The sequence below is a fragment of the Sprattus sprattus genome (genome assembly GCF_963457725.1).
Source record: "Sprattus sprattus genome assembly, chromosome: 4".
NCBI classification, from domain to species: Eukaryota; Metazoa; Chordata; class Actinopteri; order Clupeiformes; family Clupeidae; genus Sprattus; species Sprattus sprattus.
Window position 1 is genome coordinate 41,899,183 of NC_137923.1, and position 19,541 is coordinate 41,918,723.

The following is a 19,541-nucleotide window of genomic DNA, read 5'->3' on the forward strand; positions in this document are numbered from 1 at the left end:
ACAGACAGAACTTTTCACTTGGTTTCACTTTTTTCCAGCAGTGATCATATAATACAGGGGTTTTCAACCGGTGGTCCGCGGCGGCATTGCAGGGGGTCCCCGACATGAGCCTATGTTGATTCATCCACCATTGATTTAAAAAAAATAAAAAAATAAAATAAAAAAAATTGATTCAGATTAATCTGGAACATGTCTGAAATGAGAAAAATATGTCTAAAATAATATAAAGGAGATTCAGGCTGACAGAATGTAGCCTTGTACCTATCTAGTCTATGGTAGCCTGTTGTGCTTTGCAAACTACCTACCTGTGTGAGAGCGTTTTTTTGTGTACTTGAAGAATAAGTACAGGGCAAGGCTTGAACCAGAGAATGATATGAGACTGTCGCTGTCTACCATTTCGCCACGAATAGTCAGGCTGTGTGGACTTCACCATGCCCAGATATTACACGGACAAGTCTCCCCTCTCTCCACGCACGAACGCACGCGTGCACACACGCACACACGCACGCGCGCATGCAGGCACATCAGTGGGCCGCGGATTTCTTTCTAGTCAGATTGGTGGTCCCTGGGACAAAACTGGTTGAAAACCCCTGATATAATACATTTCATTTAACTCATCACCATTATTCACGGTTCAAACACCATTGTACTATGTATCTTAAAACAATCAGTAGTACTGACTGTCAGTGAGTAAACAGTACTTCACAGTTTGAAAGTGCTCACTCTGTAAGATAACTTTCTGGAATTCACACTAGACAGGAGTGTGTTGCCGCTTCAGATTGAGCTTTTGCTGTTTCAGTACAGCACTCTCCCTCTCTCCCCCTCTTTCTCTCTCTCTCTCTCTCTCTCTCTCACTCCCCTCTCTCTTCCAGTTCAGTGTTCTTGCATGACACTCTCCTCTAATCTACTGCGAGGCTGCACTCCTTTTCCCTCGGAATGGGCTTTTAATATATGATGAGGTTCGGGCGACTATATTAACCTTTCTTGCTGTGTGCGATCCGGAGGGCTGTGTTGAGTTGCTGGAATATTCCGATGAAAATTGCCATTAGCGGCAAGCACTTGACCTTGATTGATTGAGCAGCTCTTGGTGGAGGTGGGGGTACCACAAGTCCACTTCACTGCGACGAACTCCGCGTTTTCCGCTATGTCAAATCATCAGGGACTTATAGAGCTGAATGCTTGTGAATTTCCGCCTACAACAGAATCAGACACAAACATATAGGCATGTTTCAAGTCATCCATTATCACCGGTTGAGCATCCAAAGAGTAATTCATCACACCCCTTGAACAAGTTAAAATCTTCGAAAATATATCTGTACTCTATTTAGTGTGCTTCTCCTCGCCCTGACACGCTCTGTTCTTTCTGAATGTTTGCAGGAGTATGACGATGGGTATGGGACGGCCTATGACGAACAGGGATATGACGCCTATGACACCACCTACAGCACTCAAGGTCAAAAGTAAGTCTTCATGTGTGTGTGTTCACTGAACTAAAACCCCTAAGACTGTGAGAGCTGTTTGTGCTGGGTACCCTTGAAAGGGAGGCTATGTGATCCTTGTAGGAGAAATGTGGCCCTGTGTTTTCAGGCTGTCAAACTGCACTGCAAGAGAAAGCTTTGACTTTATGCTCCAAATGTATTCAACTAGTATAGGCATAAAATGGCTATAAGGCTTTCCTTCATCCGCAGACAAATGCAGGAATACGGCATGCTTCTGTTAATATGTGAAACATTTGGCTTTCTTAAGGCAATGTTTTGTTGTCAAGCTGTACTTCTACAGTTTATAGGCTCTTGGGAATCATTATGAATACAAATCTAAACATAACAGACCAAATGGCTAGCATAACATTATTTAAAATGTTTAAACAAGTATGTTGTGGCATCAGACGTAGCCAGCAGACAAATATAACAGCAATAGTTTCGGGGCTATGTTAAAGAATTGGATGGCTACATGGGAGGTATTTTCATAAATGTATTGCCTACTTTTTGTAATATGTGTAGGTGATTTTTTTTTTAAAAGAAAAAAAAATGGACCAAAAAGTCAATACTTCCAGCAATACTTCCTTCCATCCAAAAGCTAACCAATCCAGAACCTCCTGAACCATTGATAGATATTCCTCATCATATTTGAACAGTAGGTTATTCAAATAGCCAATTCAGTCTGATGATCCTACTATATGTTGTTCAAGCATGTAGATAAAGTTTTCAGATCCATACTGGTATTTGGGTTTAAGCTTTAGAGGATGCATGAGAAGGTGCACACGCACACACGCACAAACATATATTTGTTGGTTGTTTTTGGACAACATACCTGTACAACTAGTTTTACCACATTTTCCATAACAGTGTAAAGCCCAAACTGCCACAGACTTGCTTTTTAACTAGACATCCTGCACCTATTCAATGTCCAATTTTCCCTTGAATTTCTTAAATGTTCCTAAGATGACATGTTCTTAATAAATAACAGCAATATCAAAAGTCACACAGTCAGTGCATTGACTTCATGCTGGAAGCTGGTGAGAAGCGTTGGCCAGAAATATTCAACGTAGTGTAATTGCATGCAAATGGATTGTTATGAAAGCATTTACATGGAGGGAAAGGTTGGCTAATGGAAGAGCTTGGCTGGGGACTTTTATTGTTGGTTGTGTAGGCGCCACGTGAACGTATCATTTCCTGTATGGTGATCTGAACAGTGCACAGCATGGCAGTAACATGAAAACATTTGGAACAAAAGGCTTTTTACGCCAAATATATCATACAAATATACCATTTCAATTTTCATAATCGTCCCAGAAACTTGTAGAGGCAGGCGGTTTTCTGGTTTCCTTCATTTTGTGTGGTCATTGGCCATTGGTTTTTATTCAACTGTGAGAGTCTTTATCTATTAACAAATGAATATTTATACTGTGACATATGTATGCAGATGAAATGGTCTATTTCAGAGGTGGACAGAGTCGCAATCTATTTTCTATTTCCCTGGAAAAAAAATATTTCAGCAGATAAATTATAGGATCTCTTGACAACGGGTTTTGTTCCGGGGTGTGTTCTCTCTCTCTTTCTCTCTCTCTCATTCCCACCCGCCCCCCTCTCTGTATTTGTGGAGGAGTTCTTCTGATGCTAAATGTAGAGTATTGATTTCTTCTACATTCAGAGAGCTATCAGCCTCGTTGTGCCACTGCCGGTCAAAGGCTCTGCTTTCGCCTGTTGGCTTGTTTGCTGGTGCCATGCTGTTTTATCAATCTTGTCTCTTTTCTTTGTCACTATTCCTTTCTTTTCTCTCTCGTCAAGCCACCTCACACACACAGACACACACACACACACACCAACACACACCCCTCTCCTTTGACCTCTGTGGATGGTTTGAAGAAAGAGGCTGGATTGTTGCTGCACTTAAGGTGTCAAAAATGCATTAGAGTCCTCTGTAAATAAAAAAAAAGAAGATGGTTGTGGGGAAAGAGGACGAAAATGGATGAGAGGACGAGTGGTATCCTGGATAACACAGGGCTTTTTGACGTTTGATTGTTTGTGTGTGTGTGTGTGTGTGTCTGTTGATCAATGATAGAGAAAGGCTGCTCCTGATGGCAGAATATCTGTTGTCCAGCAGCTCCCAGAAAGCAAAATGTCCTCTCCACACACTAATTCCCATTCCTCTCCCATCTTACTTTCTCTATTTATCTATATTTAATTTGTCCTTCTCTCGCTCTCACACACACACACACACACACACACACACACACACACACACACATGCACAGTTTCTTCCCAAGCAGAAATTGGACTTGCTCTCTCCGGGTAAAAGATGAACGAGAGAGCCTCCCTTTCCCTGCCAGCCTGTGAGAGCAGTGCACTGCAGAGACAGTTAAAGTGCTGAAGAGCTTGTCTGTCAGATGTTCACAGTTTGAGGAAGTATGTGTGTGTGTGTGTGTGTGTGTGTGTGTGTGTGTGTGTGTGTGTGTGTGTGTGTGTGTGTGTGTGTGTGTGTGTGCATGCATGAGTGTGTGTAGGTGTGTCTGTGTGTGTGCGTACTTGAGTGTGTGCGTGTGTGCCTGTGAGTGTGTGTGTGTGTGTGTGTATGTGTGTTTGTGTGTGTGTGTGTGTGTATGTGTGTGTGCATGCATGAGTGTGTGTATGTGTGTCTGTGTGTTTGCTTGCGTGTGTGCGTGCGTGCGTGCATGCGTGCTTACAAGTATGTGCGTGTGCTTGTGTGTGTGTGATGGTGTCTGAGAGGAGATGAGGCTGGAGATGGGGGTAAAACAGGGTGTGTGTGAGCACACAGAGACAGGCCCCAGGTTGAGGCCCCTGCTATTTGTTTTAAAATCTGCTTTGTGAATAATCACGTCAGCTCAGGGGCACGAGGAATAAAAAAAGAAAAAACCCACTGTAGCCCGCCACGCAGCGCCCCCGTACCCACGGGCTCTCGCCGACTCCAAAGAGATCCTCAGATGTGCTCCCGAGACTGCAGACGCACCAGCTAATGGGCTGAGCCTTTGGAAGCCACTACCTCCAGAGGCACTGGATTCACTTTATTTGCTTGCTTTCTGTATTTATTTATTTATTTCATCGTTTTTTATTTGCTTCCTGATTTACCCTCCCTCCGCCTCCTCTCTCTCTCTCTCTCTCTTTCTTTCTCTCTGCCTTTCTCTGTCTCACTCTTTGAGTCCACATTAGCTCACTGACTAGGGGGGAATGATAAGAGAAAGGGTGCTGACATACTGTAGGCCTCAGGCTGTATGGGAGAAGTGCTATTGGGTGGACCATATGACAGTGTGGCTTTGTACCACAGCTACAGAGTTTTTAATGTGGTCGTATGCTGACATTAAGGCAGGATATGGTTTCAGTGTGTGATTTAATGAAAGACTAAACCCAACTCTGATGTTCAGAAGGGTATTCAAAAAGGGGGGAAAAAGAAAGCTCAGAAAAAAGGAAAGAAATATGGAGAAAAAGAGTGTGTGTCCATGTCTTTGTGTGTATGTGTCTCTCTGTGTGTGTGTGTGTGTGTGTGTGTGTGTGTGTGTGTGTGTGTGTGTGTGTGTGTGTGTGTGTGTGTGTGTGTCTGTCTGTCTATGTTTGTCTGTGTGTTAGTGTCCATGTCTGTGTGTGTGTCTCTGTGTCTAAGTGTCTGTCTGTGTGTGTGTGTGTCTGTCTGTCTGTTAGTGTCCATGTCTGTGTTTTAGTGTCCATGTCTCTGTCTGTCTGTGTGTTAGTGTGTGTATGTGTGTGTGTGTGTGTATGTGTGTGTGTCTATGTGTCTGTCTGTCTGTGTCTGTCTGTGTGTAAGTGTCCATGTCTGTCTGTGTGTCTGTGTCTAAGTGTCTGTATGTGTGTGTGTGTCTGTCTGTGTGTGTCCATGTCTGTGTTTTAGTGTCCATGTCTCTGTGTGTCTGTGTCCAAGTGTCTGTGTGTGTGTGTGTGTCTGTGTGTTAGTGTCCATGTCTGTGTGTTAGTGTCCATGACTGTGTGTGTGTGTGTGTGTGTGTGTGTGTGTGTGTGTGTGTGTGTGTGTGTGTGTGTGTGTCTGTGTCTGTGTCTGTGTCTGTGTCTGTGTGTCTGTGTCTGTGTGTCTGTGTGTGTCTGTGTGTTAGTGTTCATGTCTGTGTGTCTATGTTAGTGTCCGTGTGTGTCTGTGTGTCAGTGTGTTAGTTTCCATGTCTGTGTGTGTGTCTGTGTCTGCTGACAAGCGTGTGAGAGGGGATTCACGGATCACCTGTGTGCTAACAATGCGTCACGGTGTCCAAGGAAGCACACACACACACACACACACACACACACACACACACACACACACACACACACACACACACACACACAGAGAGAGAGAGAGAGAGAGGGCTAACTTGAGGCAAAGACAGAATAACAAGAGTCCCCATTAAGCCTTCCATGTGACAGTGCAGAGACCAGCCTTCTTTTTAATGAGAGCAGAATGGCCAACTTTTACAAGGATTAAAATAATGCCTCTGCATCGTGCAAATGTGTCATACATTCTTATTACGTGGATAGGAGGCCACTTTGCCCCTTTGCTTCTGCCTGTGTAAGTTTCTCTCCTGACATTGATTAAACCCCTAAACACTCATCTCGGTTCCTTAAAGTTACATAAGGTTTTTTTATGAAGAAAATCTCCTCATGACTTTAAAATAGCTTGGATGTAACTCTGCCTCATTAAGTATTCGCTAAGAATATGCAATTGCCTATTTCTCCTTCCTGTGTTTGTGTATGTGTATGTGTGTGTGTGTGTGTGTGTGTGTGTGTGTGTGTGTGTGTGTGTGTGTGTGTGTGTGTGTGTGTGTGTGCATTAAAACAAGCCCACAGATTCTCTTCAATCATGCCAGTGCTTCACATGTATTACTGGGAGTTTCATCATGGACTGCCCTAACAAACAGCAGGCCACGCTTTGGTATGGATAGAAGATACCTCCCAGACTAAGAGAATTTTCTGCCATTCTTTTCTGGTTAATGACAAGTAGAGATGTCGAGACAGTCCAATTTAGGTTTGAGTAGCCTCGTGTCTGGAGAATGTTTGCCTTTTCCTTTGAAAGAAATAGGGGACCCAACCATTTTGTCTCACACAACACAGAAAAGAAGAGAAATGACGAGCAGTATCGATTTCTCTGTGTGATTTTTCAGAAGGTAATAGAGCATTTAGAAAAGATCCTCCCAGTGATGAGAAAAACTCATAAAGGCACTGAATACAACCAAAACAACGCCAGCAAAAATTGAATCTGCTATGTTGAATTGATCAGAAGAGAGGATGTGAGTGAACGAGACAAGACCCCCCCCCCCCCCCCCCCCCCCCCCCCCCCCCCCACACACACACACACACACACAAACACACACACACACATTCATTCATACTGTTCTCTCCCAGAAGGCAGTTGGCACACAAGGCAGCCTGGTGTGTTCTGGGCAGCCTGGTGTGTTCTTCTGAAGAAGTCATGGGCAGGATGGTTGGACTGCAGACAATTCATAGATTCCTTCTGCACCTCCCAACACCAGATATAAGAGGCAGGTGAGAGCCAACCCAGTGGGAATGAAAGCTTTGTAATCCAGGTGTGATGCTCACAGAGCTCTGGGTTTCAGTTTTGTAAGGGGGGCATGTGCTGTGAAGGTTTGGAGGTAGTGATCACCGGAATCGAGTGGACAGAAGGAGAGGTAGACAGAAAGGATTGTTTTGGTATGCGTTTTTGTGTCTGTCTCTATTTGTAGATGAATGTGTGTGTGTGTGAGTGTGTGTGAGTGTGTGTGTGTCTGTATTCACAGACCTTTGTGTGTGCGTGTGTTCCAGCCCGCTGCGGCATACAGGTTGACCCCCGGGTGGCTTGGGCCTCTGTTGTGTTCGGCGCTCGGCAAATGTATTTCACTCCTGACACCTGTGGGACCACCGTCTCCTCTCACCTCCTGCCCACCAGCCCCCACACCCCCACCACCCCCCTCTCCTGTCTGCCCTCCCCTCTGCTGTCCTTTCCAGCCAGCTCCCACTGGACCCGACTGCAGAGCTCAGCACTGAAGACAAGGGCATATCTGAGAGCTGATCTAGTTAAAGCAGCTGAAGTGTATCCATGAATGGATGGATGGATAAGGAGATTGCCTGCACCCAGGCCATATTGGGATGCATAAATGTCCTGGAGGTATTTAATATGCATTATGATGGGGTTCTGACTAAGCTGAAGGGTCGAGTACCGATGATTCAGAGGAGATGATAGTATGTAATTACCGACCTAATGTAAGGGATGGTCGTATTACATTTATCAGCTGAGATGTAGGCTTGGGGGAGCTGTAGGACTGATACTTGTTGTAAGAGGCTGTAGTTTGTTTCCTGAATTTAAATCTGCCATTTGTTAATGAAAGTGATATGAGTAATTTGAAGACTAATTTGTGATGTTGGTGTTTACACATTTGTGTTTATCAGCATGGGGTGAAGACATTTGTGGAATATGAGAGCATTTTTTTCTCTTTCATTTTGTATGCAACAAAATCAAGAAGGCTTTGTGATTCTCATCCTGTGATTAGACAGAACAGTGTCACATTTGCAATCTGAGGAGCTTTTTTCTCTGCTGTGCATTTTTATCCTGGACTCAAAACTGACACTTTTGTCCTCTGCCCCAATTTCCTCAGTCTCACTCTCTTTCTCTCCATTTCTGTTTTTTTTACCCTACTAGTGGATGTGATATTTTTAGCTACTCAGGTTAGCTTCTGGATTCCAGAGGTTGGTTCATTGTAGTCATAGCTCTCTGTCTTCTGTTTCTCGCCTCTCTGTTTCTTCTTCTGCTTTCTCTGTCTATGAATTGGTCGTTCACAATAGCACTGCTGTGGTACACAAGCAGATGTCGAGTTACATGACTAACTGACCAGATTCTGGTAAAACAACACAAATGTGAATGTTGCCCCTACACTGTACACGTAAGTCAATCATAAGTCAATCAATACTTACTTGAGTAGAATCTCAGCAGCATTTTGAAAATGAAAGCTGGTCAGTCAGGCACTAACAGCGGATTACTTCATTTTGCCGTGACTTTGGTCAAATAGCAACATTAACTACCAAGTATCTGGTCCTAATAGCCTTATAGCTCTATCTCCTGCTGCACCCCCCCACCTCCATCATTACCTTCCACTGACCTTATAATGGAGTGGCTTAAGGTTTATAGTAGAGGAGGCCAGGGCTCCACTTCACCTTATTAGATTGACCTGGCACACAGTACTGTAACATATCCACACGGTGCTGTGGGTGACATCTGCTGTAATCATAATAAGGGTATGAAATAGTAATGAAGGCATTTGCAACTCTGTGGGCTACAAAGGTTAATATAATTGGAGTAGTGATACATAAAACTGTTGAATATAAATGACTGAACTGAAGAGGCAGTAGAGAGGAAAGTGCATCTCTTTTTCTCTGTCCATCTGTCTATCAATCAATCTCTTTCCCAAGGCAAGGTCATCTAGCCAACTAACTAACCGGTGGCTCGTGACTTTTTTCATTCTTACCATTACATCATCATCAGATTTCCAACTTGGGGTGCTGACTGGAAATCAGTGGCCATACAATCACACTGGTGGTTGCTGATTGTTAATGCTCATTTTGGACAGTTGCCAATCTCTGCAGGGGGGAAAAAAGCCTTTTGTGCTGTTCGTATTTGCACCATTGTATCCCAAGGAAAAGGCAGCATCCATCCCACTCTGCAGTCTATCAGTGTATAAATGTACTCCTTCTGGTATGGATTTTAACTATTTTTGGCTGTGTACAATAAATCAAGACTTTGGAATGTACCGGCCTCTGATGAAAAATGGGAGATAAAATGTGACCTCATTTGAATGAAAATAAAGGAATGCCTGGAATAAAACATTCAGATTCTATGCTTGAGTCTAGAGAGAGAGAGAGAGAGAGAGATTGAGAACGGTGAAGACATTGGTATTCACAGGAATTAGGGCAGCTTAAAAGGATAAATAGACCAATAAATGGTCAAATAAACAATCTAATGGACTATCAGGCAGAGGCAGGCAGACAAATAATGTACCTTCCTAGAGACAGTCTGACTGAGAGGGGCAGACAGACAGATTGACAGAAAAGCAGTAAAACAATGTGAGCTGTTGCATGAGTCCCCCCCCCCCCCCCCCCCCCCTCTCCTCTCCTCCACCTCTTCTTTTCTCCTCCTCCTCTCCCCGTGGGGAGTGTGAGTTATGGCGGTGTAAGAAAACAGCGTCCGGCAGGGGATGTGTACCACATCATTCAGATTTACCGCCGCCATCTGTTAAACAACACTAGTGACGGCCACATCGGTACTTAAGATCAGCTATTCACCGCCATGACAGAAGCTGTCAGACAGCAGGTGGATGTGTTGTATAGCAAGGGCCTGAAACAGACCCTCCCTCACAGACACACAGACACACAGACACACAGACACACACACACACACACACACACACACACACACACACACACATTAGCCAGTCCCTCACCCCATTCTCAGGCCAAGGCTACCTGACGGCTGTTTATTTCTAAAGAGTAAGACAGGCAGTGGAGACAGATTGCCGCATGTGTCTGCATGTGGTGTGTGTGTGTGTGTGTGTGTCTGTGTGTGTGTGTGTGTGTGTGTGTGTGTGTGTGTGTGTGTGTGTGTGTGTGTGTGTGTGCGTGTGTGCGTGCGTGCTTGTGTGTGTGTGTGTATGTCTCCACTGGCTGAAACGAGTTGAGATGCTGGGGAGCAGGGGTGGGGAAGGTAGAAGCATTCAGCTAATAAATGTCAAACTGAAGGGAGGAACCACTTAAAGAGTCAAAAGGCTTTTCCATTCCTATGACAGGGCGATATCTCCTGTCCGGCGAGAAGCACGGCACGCCGCTTGTGTTGACATGCAATCACGCCGCCACGGCACAGGTGATGCCCTGAGTCCTGTCAGAGGAATGCTGGTCAAATGCCAAAGTGATGATGATGATGATGATGGTGATGACGACATTGATGAATGCACAGAGGCTTGCTTGTGGATTTTAGAAGCATGCAATGTTTGGGAGAGTTTTTATGCTAGAGTCGTGATGGTAAATATATTTGCGAAAACGATCTTTAAAGACACATTACTCTTACTTTAAAGCTTGCTTACCCTTTGAAGCCATCCTACAGTTTGCCAGTGTTGTGTTTTAATTTCGCCCTCTCATCTTTAGCTGTAAACACGTTTAATGAGAGATCCATGAATGGCAGCTAGTGATCAAAACAGCACATGAGCACAATTATTGCCACTTTAATTAAAGAGCCTTAATAAGCTCAACCAGTGTTATGTTGTTTTGTTTGCAAAAACTGTGTTTGACTAAAGATAGTTAGACCAGTTTGTTTATTTCAGAATTATCTTTGAAGATCTTTGCTCTTAAAGAAAACTAGTCCAGTTAGATTTAGTGTTTCAGCTCACAGTATTGCCCTTCATTATGCTCAGTGACAGAGAAAGAATGAGAGAGAATGCAGAGAGAGGAAGAGAGAGAAAGAGTGAGAGAGAGAGAGAGAGAGCGGGAAAGGAGGTAAGAAAGAGGCTAAACACAGCAGCGTCTTGCAGGTATCGACGAAACGTCATGGCAGAAATTAGAGGCGCCTAACAGCTTTTGGAGTGCAGCTCTTGTACGCGTCAAAGCCAAGGCTGGACTTGGCAGGTCGAGGAGCTGCTGACCGCAATTTAGCTGGACAGAGACACATCGACCCCCCGTGCACCCCTTCAGATGCTACCTTTTTGTTGTCTGAGAGGGGAAATGTTTACGGTTGTTTCACTCATCCCACCTTCCGCCAACACACACGCACCGTGATTTTGTCCCTGTTAGCTGTTTCTTATTCTGAATGTGACCTCGAGGCGCTCTGTTTGTGTAAACGACGAGTTTTGTGTTCCTGGAAGCTGGTCGTAAAACGTGCCACCTGTTCCGGCCAGCAGAGCCAAACCTGTGGCAAAAGAGTAAAATACGCACTCAGCCATTTTGACTTTTCGCTCTGCACTCATTTGTGTTGTTTAATACCTCTCTATTGTGCTATTTTCCACTCTGAGACCTCCCTGCCTCCCTTCCTTCTCTCTCTCTCTCTCTCTCTCTCTCTCTCCCTCTCTCTCTCTCGCTCTCTCTCTCTCTCTCTCTCTCTTCTCACCCTCGGTCTTTAACTCTCAAAGTTAGTCATAAATTATGTCAGTGGCACCTTTGCAACTCAGGGCCAGCACAGAGGTTGTGAAGACACCTCCACCAGGGTGATGTTTAAGTTGAGTCTTTATTTGCAGAATAACAAATACAGTTTTTCCCAATCGTTTTCTGGCATTTAGCGAATCATGGGTCAACTTCATCTAATGCTCACATCTTCTTTGCACAGCAAGAGTCTTCTCTGGCAAATGGGTTTACCATTTCTCATTGCTTTCACACAAATTTCTTTGAGTTTTAACACACTTTTCAAAACAGTTTACACACTTCTCAGAGAAAGACACAAAACCTTATTGAATAACCATGTCAACACATAGCAGACACTTAGTAGCAGCCTACTGGCACTGCTCTCTATATTCTAAATATCGTCAGCACCTGTGTGAACTCTCTGTGCAAAACTTATCAAGCAGTTCTCAACCTCTAAAAAAGGGTCAATAGATTGAAGTTGATACTACAGTAAGCATGTATCGAATAGGCCACCAGGACAAGGAAGAGGTTGTGGTAGAGGTAGAGGGGCCCCTGTCAGGGGATGTGGCATTCGTGTAAGATGCTCAAATGAAATTAGGGCAAGAGTCTATAGTGAATCATGACCACCATGAGAGAGGCTGGCCAAAGGGTTCTTTCAAACCTGAGCTGTCATACTGTGGCATCAATTGTTTGTACGTTCAGCAATGACAATGACACTTTGCTGGCCTTCACAGTCAATATAATGTATTGTGTTTCACTGTATTTGCACTCTTGGCAACAACAATTTCTATACTTTTGCAAAGTATGTTGTCACAATACAATGTATACTGTAGTTTCACTGAAGTTATTTACAACATATACGGTCGAATTCTGATTACTTTACGTACATTTACAGTATTTACAGCCTATTGCACTATTTTTACAGAATCAACACACTGGCCCAAACTGGCCAGTGTGTTGATTCTGTAAAAATAGTGCAATAGGCTGTAAATACTGGCAGAGGGAGATTGTTCACTGCAGAACACTGCAGAGTTGAGCTTTCCACTGTATATTGAAACCTGTCATTTTGACGTACAGAATATACATGTAATGTGGAAAAAGGACTGCAATACTGTAAAAATATCTTGTGTCAGAATCTTTGCCATTTTGTGCACAGTAGAACAAATGTTACGTAATCAATGGTGTTGACAGGTCCTTGTTTAGAATATATGATATAGTGTTTAGCAATACAAAAACAGAACTACAAAAGTTTACTGTATACAAATTTTCAGGTTTCGAATACTTTCTGACAGTATATTCCTTAAGCAAGAGTGCTCAAACCCAAATTGTAGTACGTTGTCAGTGGTAAAATAGTCAATACTGGGAAGTGATGCTTTCATAGGTTGATATTGAAAGCTGTATTTTGAGTTTTGCTATCCATTGTTAAATAAATGAGAAAACATACATTTTCAATTGAGCCCAAATTGTAGGTTTTGAAGTAAATGTTTGGTTTTGATGGGTGTGTGATACGTTTTTGAGAAGGTAGTGTCATTCTGCTAACATCATACAGTGTTTTGGTCATTTCAGCTTCTGTTACGGGCTGTGTGTGAGCTGTTTTGAAAACGTAAACAGTGAATGAAAAAATTCGGCAAAACGATTGAGAAAAACTGTAATAAATGACTTACAGTCTTGGAAAAGAGAGTGTCTCCTCGTCAAGTGAACTGAGACTTGCCTGAGGTGAGTGGGAAAAACAGTGAATATTATCCTGTTTGTGTTGTGCTAATTGTGTTGCTTTTACTGCGCATTCTGATCTGAACCTAGATGACATATAATGCTACAAGACTGTCTGTAGATCAAAAGAAAGACACAACCAAAGCAGGGCAGAAAACAAGGTAGAACATGTAAATACACACAGGGAAAGGGTGGCACTGACTAAATCAGAGATATCTAGTGTAGCTCTGCCTCCCTCCTAATGGCAAGACATTCCCTTATCCGTTTTCTTTTTGTCTGCTTTGTTTCTGTGTCTCTGTAATCACACCTGTGTAGAGGTAGTTTTTTTTGTCTCTGTCAGTCAGTGACATTCATTTCCTACCCACCTCTTGTTCATTCCTTTTCTTTTCTTTCTTTCCTCCTTCTCTCATCTGAAATGGCAATGACACAAGAGCAGGCCTCAGACAGGTCTGGCGCCACAAAAAAAAAAAAGAAAAAACCTGGGCAGCCCGGTTACCGCGGGAGCTGGAATGACTGACAGGCCGAGGGAAAGGGACTCAGCTGTTGGGGGGGTTGGGTAGGGGGGGGGACACGACGGATTGCCATGGCAGCCATATGATGAATTACCTCTTGGCTCCTGAGTGATAGCGCCGACGCTGAATGATGCCAGCGCTGGATTGTTCTGTCAGAGGCCACTGAGCGCTGGGAGAGATAGAGAAAGAGAGGGAGAGAGAAAGGGAGAGAGAGACATAGAAAGGTAGAGAGGGAGATGGAGGGAGGGAGGGAGGGAGGGAGGGAGGGAGAAGGATAAGGATGGGGGGTGGTGGAAAAAACATTGAATGGAATGAACCACAATGCAGGAAAGGATTTTTTCTTATAGTTTTTGGTTATGGATGTCATCTCTCATCTGGATCTATATGTAGGGATGTAACAAGGATGACTTACGAGAAGGAGTTTACTAAAATAGCGGGAAATTGCCATGCATTGTTAATGTGATTGTGTGTGTGCATGCCTGTGTGTTTGTGTGTAAGAAGAGAGATAGCGTGTGTGTGCGTGCAGAAGTTCAATTGAGGTGTGTGCGTGTGTGAGAGAGAGAGTGAGCGAGAGAGAAAAGGAAAGAGATAGAAAGAGATTCTGTGTGCAAGTGTGTGTGGTGAGAGAGAAAGTGTGTGTATGTGTTTGTGATAGAGAGGAAATGAGAGAGAAAAGGAAAGCGATAGAAAGAGATTGTGTGTGTTCGAGAGAGAGTGGGAGAGTTTGTGTGTGTGTTTGTGATAGAAAGAAAATGAGAGAGAGAGAGGGAGGGAGAAAAAAGGAAAAAGAGCGAGAGAGAGTGATTGTGATCTTCACTCATCTCATGCTCAAACGCTTTCTGCCAGGTTTGTCTGTGTCACACACTGAAGTTTCCAGAGACGGCGTGCCTTTTTATCACCTCAGCAGAGAAGCTCTTAGTTTCACTCGTCTCTTCTGAAGTTTGTGCTATTTAGCAATTATCTCCCTGCAGCTTGATTGAACTCCCAACACCATTAAGCATGGCTTCTCTGCTTTGTCTGTTCTTCTCATGAAGTGTTGTGGTATTTTTCACACTTTTAAAATCCTTTAAAATCCTCCTTCGATTTTTGTGATTGGCCTCATACCTGTCATGTTTGCCTTTTTGCATAAGATACATATATCTGTCAAATGAACCAGTGGGACTGTATTGAATGGGCCCTACGGTTGGATAGTTCAGAGACCCCCTGTACCCAGGTACCCAGTCCAGTGTGAGAGCAAATGTTTGTAATTAACCTGGAAGTACTGTGAAGCATTTTGCCCTAGCCTTCCCCAGCAAGACACGTTTCCATGGTGCTTCCTTGTCATGTCTTACCAAAACTGTTTGTAAGAATGCAAAATTTCATCTGACGTGTCACACAGGGTTAACTAAAGGCTGTGTCCCTTTGGTGTGTGCAAAGATACGAGCCGTCTCTTGAAAGGGTCTGCCTCTCACTAGGCATTAATCTTAACTCTCTACATTCTAGCTGGGTCCCTCACTCACGCTGGCTTTTACGAAAGTTTCATTGAATTACCTTGATTTTCTGTGTGATAATATAACAAATATGTATAAACCTAGTTGTTGTAGTTGTCTTGCATGAAATCATTTTTATCCTCTCATTATTTTCAATGTCAATATTGGTTTTTCTACAGCAATGAAAGGTGACTGAAATGTATGATGTCTTTTCCCTCAGTAACTACAGTACATGGGCAGTCTTACTTCATTTGACTGACTACCTTTCTTTCTCTCTCTCTCTCTCTGTCACTCCCTCTCTCCCTCTCTCTCTCTCTCTATCGCTCTCTCACAGCGCAGACGACTATTATGAATATGGGCACGGCATCAGCGGGGAGTCATATGAGTCATACGGTGAGTTCCTTCTGCGTCTATCTTGTAACAGGATTAAAACGATTAGTCCGTCCACATTATGCACGGATTTGCACGCTATTAGCCCCGTTGCTGCCGATTCCTCTCTCACAACAGCGCCGTTATCGGCCGTGATCAGAGCTGTCGTCTCCGGCGACTGATAGCAGGATTCTCAGGTCTTAACTCTCCTGCCAAAGCCCTTTCACAGATATCTCACGAACCGGCGCATGGATGTCTACCACAACACAAAATGCATGCAGCGTTGACATCTGATGGAGCATTACAGCTGGTTTGCATAATGAGGAATAATTCAATTAAAATCAGAATACAGAGATTTGTGCAGGAAACCTGTGCTGTAACGTGTGGTAATGTAGTGGCAGTTCCCACTGTAGTGTAGAAATCCCACTAATATACTACAATGTCCTTGAATTCTGTGCAGGAATTGAGAAATTGTGTGAGATTGTTGTCCAGTTAAGTTGGTCAGTTAAACTCAGAGCAAAGAACATAAGCCTTTAATCATCATTATTGTATGTGTAAAAATGCGTCTGTAAAACCAGAAAGCACAAGTACCAATTTGTGTTTGTTTCTGTGTTGCCTCCTGCAGTCATGAAGAACTTTATGTCAAATAATAACATAATGAACTGACTATTCTAATTTTGTACTAAATGTAATGATAGTGATCATTGTGGGTGATTTATTTTATTTAGTTTTAGAATGTATTTTCAGTTTGCCAAAGAGCTGTGTACAGCACAATTGTAAACACTAATTAAAACATAATTAGTAATACAGATTTTCTAATGCAGAAAGAATCTCTCTTTGGCATTTGAAACCCAAGCCGTAGAAATTGTCATTGTTGCCTGGATAATTTGTTCAGATTTAATTGGACCGAGAGATAAACAAGGGAAGGAGAGAAGGGACATAATTCAGTTAAACTCTTCAGTTTCAGTGTGCTCATGGGATATGTTGAATGAATCGAGGACAGCATTTACTGATCAGGTTCAATCCCATTAAGGTGCAAAACGAGGCCTGCGGAATTCAAATTAAATAAAAATAGAAGTAAATGAAAGGCTCACATTCTCTTGCTACCGCTGTACCTTTCTCCGCCTCCCTCTCTCTCTCTCTCTCTCTCTCTCTCTCTCTCTCTCTCTCTCTCTCTCTCTCTCACCCTCCCCTTTTTCTCCCTCTCTCTCAGTGCCTATCCCTCACGGCGGTTTTCTGCCACCCTCCTTCTGTCTCTCCAGACACATGCACAGTCACACACATATGCAAACAAACACCTGTTTGCATGCTCTCATGAGCCGGAAGGACTAAAGAGAATGCAGGCTGTGAGTTGAAAGGAGAGGCATCAGATTAGGACGGCTGATGCCAGCATCCTTTTCTCTCTGCTCTGAAGGGTGCGGCGGTCAAGCCTTTCTTTAAAGCGACTGTTAGACTCAGGGAGGACAGGTGTAATTAAAGACTATCAGTAAATGCATCCACACGAGAGGTAGAGGGTGTCCAGAGGGAGTAAACACACATACACACACACACACACACACACACACACACTCACACACACACACACACACTCAGTCACCCATGTACTCTCTCCTTCACACATACACACACACCGTTTCGGTAACATATCGGAACACCCACACACACACACACACACACACACACATCAGGCCGTGGCCTTGGTAGTGTCTGTCCAGAGCAAGTCTCGGCTGGTTGGAGATCACACAAAGACCGCCATCGACTGGGCCACTTCCCTAAAGATTGGCCTGACTGCGAGCTAATGGTGATTGTAAGCTTTCATCTGGAGACTCCACACACACACACACACACATCTCCTTTTAAGTGGGCCGTTTGATCTGCTCTCTCACCAGCACAAATGGTCCGTCATTCCTGCCAGTCAAGGGCAAGTGGGTGAGGAGAGGTCCCCCCCCCCTTTAGTGAGGCTTGTAGAACCTGATAATGTAATAATTTCCCGATAATGTAATAACTCCCGATAATGTAATACAAATTCCTTCATGAGTCCCTAAAACATGTAATAAAACCTGATAATGTAATAATACCCCGATAATGTAATAAAGTGCATTTCCCAATAATTTTGCAGAACCTGATAATGTAATAATTACCTGATATTGTAATAACTTTGGTTGGTGCTGTAGCATCAGGTCTCCAGTTTCAGAGGTCCAAACAGTGAAGCTGTCCAGAGACCTGCTGCTTCACTATTAGCAGATACAGTATATATTTAATATGATTGCGAATGCACAATTTTTACAATGGTGAAAGGGATATTCAGTGGTAATCAACTAATAGAGAAAAAATAAGAACATTTTGGTATGTTATAGACCGGCAGCTAATGGGCACATACTGTACCAGGCCAATCAAATCGTCTTTTGTCATTCGTCAGTCGCTCGGATTGGTTGTAGCGCCATTCCTATTGCGTGGCATTGCGTGCAGAGGCAACTTAACAGACAACCGTTAATCCCGCCCACACTGAAAATCGTGTTGTGCCAGACCCTTGTACAGCTTCTTGCTGTACAGGTTTGGCTTGCGAGGCTAAAGGCCTATACCATTGGGATCAAAATATGAGCAAAACAATAGTGGGTGGTTGTCTACACAGCATCACTACTTGGTCTGAATAACTGGTGTCCCAACATTTCAGCACTGACCAAAGTTTTTACAATATCAGGAATTTATTACATTATCAGGTTCTGCAAAATTGAGGCTAACCTGATAATGTAATAACCTCCAATTAATGTAACAGTTTATTACATTATTGGTATGGGGATTGTTACATTATTGGGAAATGCACTTTATTACATTATTGGGGTATTATTACATTATCAGGTTTTATTACATCTTTTAGGGACTTATGAGGGATTTTTTATTACATTATCAGGGTTATTACGTTATCAGGAAATTATTACATTATCAGGTTCTACAAGGCTAACCCCATGGGAGCACTGTCGGCTTATTTGTTTGTTACTTAGAGAAACCTTTGTAACGGAAGGCCATTTTGTCCTGGTTTGTCGTTGGTTAAACAACGACTGATGTTTGTTGAGCCTATATCATGTTTGTTTTTAAGCATTTGAAAAGAGACAGAGAGAGAGAGAGAGGAGGGAGAAAGAGAGAGAGAGGGAGGAGGGGGAAAGCAAAACGAAACAGATAATCTATAAATGTCTAGTCTGAACCCATGTTGAAGAGAACATGCTGTGATGTTGATGACAATCACAATTTAATGAGGGAAATTAATCTATTAGGAACATCAAACTTTATTCTCACGCTATGTGTTCACCTCGTCTGCAGGTCCGGAAGAGTGGACAAACAACCGCAGCAAGGTCCCCTCAGCACGGACCACCAAAGGAGTATACCGGGAACAGCCATATATCAGATACTGAACTGTTTCCCCCCCCACCCCAACAACCTGCAGAGACAACATCACGGGTCACCCCCAAGTAATGGATTTTCTATGGACTATCCCCTCCTTTTTAAAATAAAACACAAAAAGAACACAAAAATGAAACAAAATAACACAAAAAACTGTGGAGAGGTGAGCCACCCTGATTGTAAACTGAGTTGACCATGAAAGGCGTCGGAGGAGGAAGACAATAATGACCATTACTAATTCCCGAGAAGGACTGAGAGGACCGGTATACGATTAGATGAGTAAGCAAGTAAACTCTTGATTCTTTACAGTAAATAATTCTATGGTTATCGGGCAAGATAGAGGGGGGGTTAATTTCTTTAAAGGTGTTAATTATTTATCCTAGAGAGGTGAGATCACATGTACAATAGATTATGTCTTTTTTTTTCCACGCTAATGGGTGATTGATTTTTAATGTGTCCCTTGTAAATTCTTC

General features: G+C 43.3%; 1 protein-coding gene across 1 annotated transcript in view; it reads left to right on the forward strand.

The window, feature by feature from the left end:
• The window catches only part of khdrbs3 (KH domain containing, RNA binding, signal transduction associated 3), a gene marked incomplete at both ends in the record, with an annotated part of 94,812 nt that extends 75,733 nt beyond the window's left edge, over positions 1-19,079 (forward strand). The window contains 3 exons of the mRNA XM_080836741.1: positions 1,378-1,460; positions 15,635-15,693; positions 18,988-19,079. Coding sequence (XP_080692867.1) covers positions 1,378-1,460; positions 15,635-15,693; positions 18,988-19,079 — 234 coding nt within the window. The remainder of the gene's footprint in view (positions 1-1,377; positions 1,461-15,634; positions 15,694-18,987) is intronic.
• Between the last annotated feature and the right edge of the window lie 462 nt (positions 19,080-19,541).